Below are 3302 nucleotides of genomic sequence, written 5' to 3'. Positions count from 1 at the left end.
TATTTTTGCGTTGGCTTAAAACGCTGAAACGCCAATCGAACATAATAGTGTTCTGTCGCCTACCTCTCACTTTTGGGCGCCTAGTATTTTTTGTGCTAGAAAAATAATTTGTTTGGCGTCGCTCGGCATTTTTTCTTATCAAACAAAACCAGCTGAAACACCAGGCGGTCAGAATCGCCGGCAAGCCATTCAGAAGTAGGGAACAAAAAAAAACGTGGCGTAATTTTTGTCCTTTCGTCGTTCTCCCCGGACCAGGGTTGCGGTGTCGACTTTTCCATGGGAAGTGTTGCCAGACTTACATGGCAGCTTTGAGGAGCTCTATTTGATCAAGGCTGTCGCCCCAACACCTTATCAATAATCCGGCTTGTACTTGACTTTGCAATATAAAATGTTTGCTAAGTTCAATTTTTCTGATGTTAAAAACTAATTTATCATTAATAATAACACTTTTCATTATTTTGGGTAGCAATGAAGAATGTGCAAATAGGTGCAATTTATGTCCATCGAGAAAGCACCCCTGCATATTACTTCTTTTTACTATTTTCTTACCGCGCAAAAAGATCGTTTGTTTACCTTCGTTACATCCTTTGTTCTCCTTCGCGACCTCCTTCGCGCTTATGGGTGCCCGGTATTTTACCTGGCAGATGAATTCGGCCTTCCGTCAATGAGCAAGCACAATGTTCCCGTCCTCCCAGGACTTGTGGGCGAACAAACCATTTCAACCGAGACCTGTTTATATTTGGAGCTTAAGTTTACAAATTAGAGAAGTCTGTCTGGGATTTTTCCATATAAGAGATAAAAATTGACGTCATCTACGTAGTAAATAATCAAAGTATAAATGAAAATTTTCCGCTTATTTTCACACACATGCACGTATTTTATTAGCTGCAAAGATGCAGTTTTAATCAACCTCTAAAACGTCTAAAAAATATATCTATTTTCTTTCACGTCTGAATAGAGTATAGTGTTATCAATTAGCACACACGGCGTGCAATGCACGTCCAGCAAGTGGATATAATAATTTTTTCTTTTGTTGCTAGCATTACAAATATACATACATACTACACGTTATGTACCCCACACCTAAAACTTCTTTCACAAGTCGTTATCAATTTTAATTTACACCTATGGGAAATATTGAGTTAGTGATAACAATAATAACAATTACCAGATACGAGTAGCAGCTACACCATGATACTTGTTTAGTAGTGCGATTACCTACTTAGGCCCCTATTGCGAGTGTCGACTGGCAGTAGAATAGAAATTTGTCGATCGAGTCGATCATCTTTTATTTTGCTATTGTGTAACTTGATCGATAAAAATTTGTACTATTGTGAATGGTTGACAGAATTGTAAACAGCTGTTTGTTTGTTTACATTTGTTTCTTTAATGTTTCATTTACATCATTTTTAAAATAATTGCTTTTATTATAAAATTTAAAAAATGGACACAGTTGAAATATGGTTTAGTGATGAGGAAGATGATGTGGAAGCTAATAGATTAGTAGAGTTGGCTAAAGCAAGGAGGGAATTGCGAGATTCGTCGGATCCCATGGAGTTGGAAGATGAAGTGTATGTACATATGTGAATTTTATGAATAGAAGTTGCATTCCCGATGCTTCAAGGTTTTTAGGTTTTACAGGATTTGCAGGAAAAGCTGTTATCCTCATTAATAAATTTTATGGAAGTTTAAGAAATACGGTACCGTTTAGTTTTTTTTACAATGATGTTGAGTATTGATGTCCAAACGCGTGACCCGAGTTTTAAAACTTTAACTTACAAGTGTAGTGAAAGAATTAAACTTTAATTTAACATAAAGATTTCAAGTTTCCGAGCATTAGTTAATTAATAAATTATGCAGTTTTTTGTAAACTTTGATGTTGGTTCTGCGCAAAAACACTGTGGATGGCGTAGCCGGAATTATATGCACAAGAAATATTGTATATCTTTCACAAAAGAAGCGGAGCATCCTCCCCTGCTCTTTACGGAAATTCCTTTGCCTATGTCCTCACTCTCCTGCATCAGCTCGACCAACCGCGCAAGTTGCCTTGTGTTGCTTACAATTTTTTATCTGTAATTCAGACACATATGTACATACATATGTATATTTCACAATTTTTAACAACTTCCAATTCAATTGACTTACTTTTTATCTATTATAGTACCACTTTCTTATGTAAATTTTATAAACGCAAACTCCAACGACTAAAAAACAGCAATAGAAGGATGAGCGATTAAAAAGTATTCACAGTCGCTAATTGAGCGACTAAGCGACACTCACAATAGCATCGATAATCGATAATCGCTTAATAGTCGTTTATCTACTGCCAGTCGACACTCGCAATAGGGGTGTTAGTTCAGTGTGTTTAAAAATGTTTAATGTCGCCAATTTACTCTAACGGCTTTTTAGTAGATTCAGCCCTCGCCTCTGTACCATCCCCATCTGCCAATGCGGTATCTCGTTCTGCCAATTGTTTCAGTAATTCAAAACCACTTTTCCAATTTACTACATCCGCCCGTATATCCATTTTATCTCGATGTGTCGTTATCTTTTTATGCAGCGCAAAGTCACGCCGTGGACAGGCTATGTCGCCGTGACGCAATTTTAGTATCGGGCACAAGTCGTTGTGGCCATCCCCAACATAGATGATGCGCTCATAATGCGTATTATCGCGCAGATTTCGCTTTGCCACATAGTGTTCCAAGATCATGCCTTTGCATAGATTGGCAGCGCTCAGTTTGCACTCCGTCTGATGGTGGTAGGGTCGTACATGCAGCAAGCCGTCGCTGTCAAAGTGCGCTGGGTTTGTGAATATGCTCTCGAAGCAGTTTGCCAGGCCATGTGCCTCCAGCCATTCAGTTATGAAGATGGTGTTCGAGTCACTGATGATGATAAGGTCATATTTTTTCTCAGGCGCTTGGTGCAGCCGTTTAAGCAGCCGCACGAATCCAGGTACCTCCGGTATGCAGCGTATCTTTTCGCGTATCGATTGCGGCGAGTAGCATAGCTTATGCAAGCGTCGGAATACCTCAGCCATGTACTCTTGCCATCCTTGCTTGTGTATGATGGTGTCGCTGGGGAACTTATCGGCTGGCAGCAGGTCCCGCACCACGGTGTCTGTATTGTCGTCAACCACTGTGCAGTCGAAATCAAAGGCGACCAAGCGGCGCGAAACTCGCGGGAGCATCTTGCAGTTTGCCATCATCGCACGAATTCACTTTTGAAATAAACAATCGAATGCGAAATACCCAAAGCTTGTGGGTGAATGCAAGCATGCAGCTGATTTCTTACAGTTACGCTTT

At 39.8% G+C, this 3302-nt stretch overlaps 1 protein-coding gene across 1 annotated transcript; it reads right to left on the bottom strand.

Moving 5' to 3' along the window:
* Positions 1-853: 853 nt before the first annotated feature.
* LOC118748430 (probable phosphatase phospho2) lies at positions 854-3296 on the bottom strand. Its single transcript, XM_036482849.1, has 2 exons — positions 2356-3296; positions 854-1226 (listed from the first exon to the last, which is right to left on the bottom strand). The coding sequence occupies exon 1, from the start codon at positions 3203-3205 to the stop codon at positions 2390-2392; it is 816 nt and encodes a 271-aa protein (XP_036338742.1). The 5' UTR covers positions 3206-3296; the 3' UTR covers positions 854-1226; positions 2356-2389.
* Between the last annotated feature and the right edge of the window lie 6 nt (positions 3297-3302).

Source organism: Rhagoletis pomonella, unplaced genomic scaffold (assembly GCF_013731165.1).
Source record: "Rhagoletis pomonella isolate Grant_MI unplaced genomic scaffold, Rhpom_1.0 Rhpom_scaffold_00013, whole genome shotgun sequence".
In the NCBI taxonomy this organism is placed as follows: Eukaryota; Metazoa; Arthropoda; class Insecta; order Diptera; family Tephritidae; genus Rhagoletis; species Rhagoletis pomonella.
This window is presented reverse-complemented; position numbering and strand designations above follow the sequence as displayed.

Coding starts and splice junctions, on each gene's coding strand:
- LOC118748430 (XM_036482849.1), bottom strand. CDS start 3,205: ATGATGGCAAACTGCAAGATGCTCCCGCGAGTTTCGCGCCGCTTGGTC.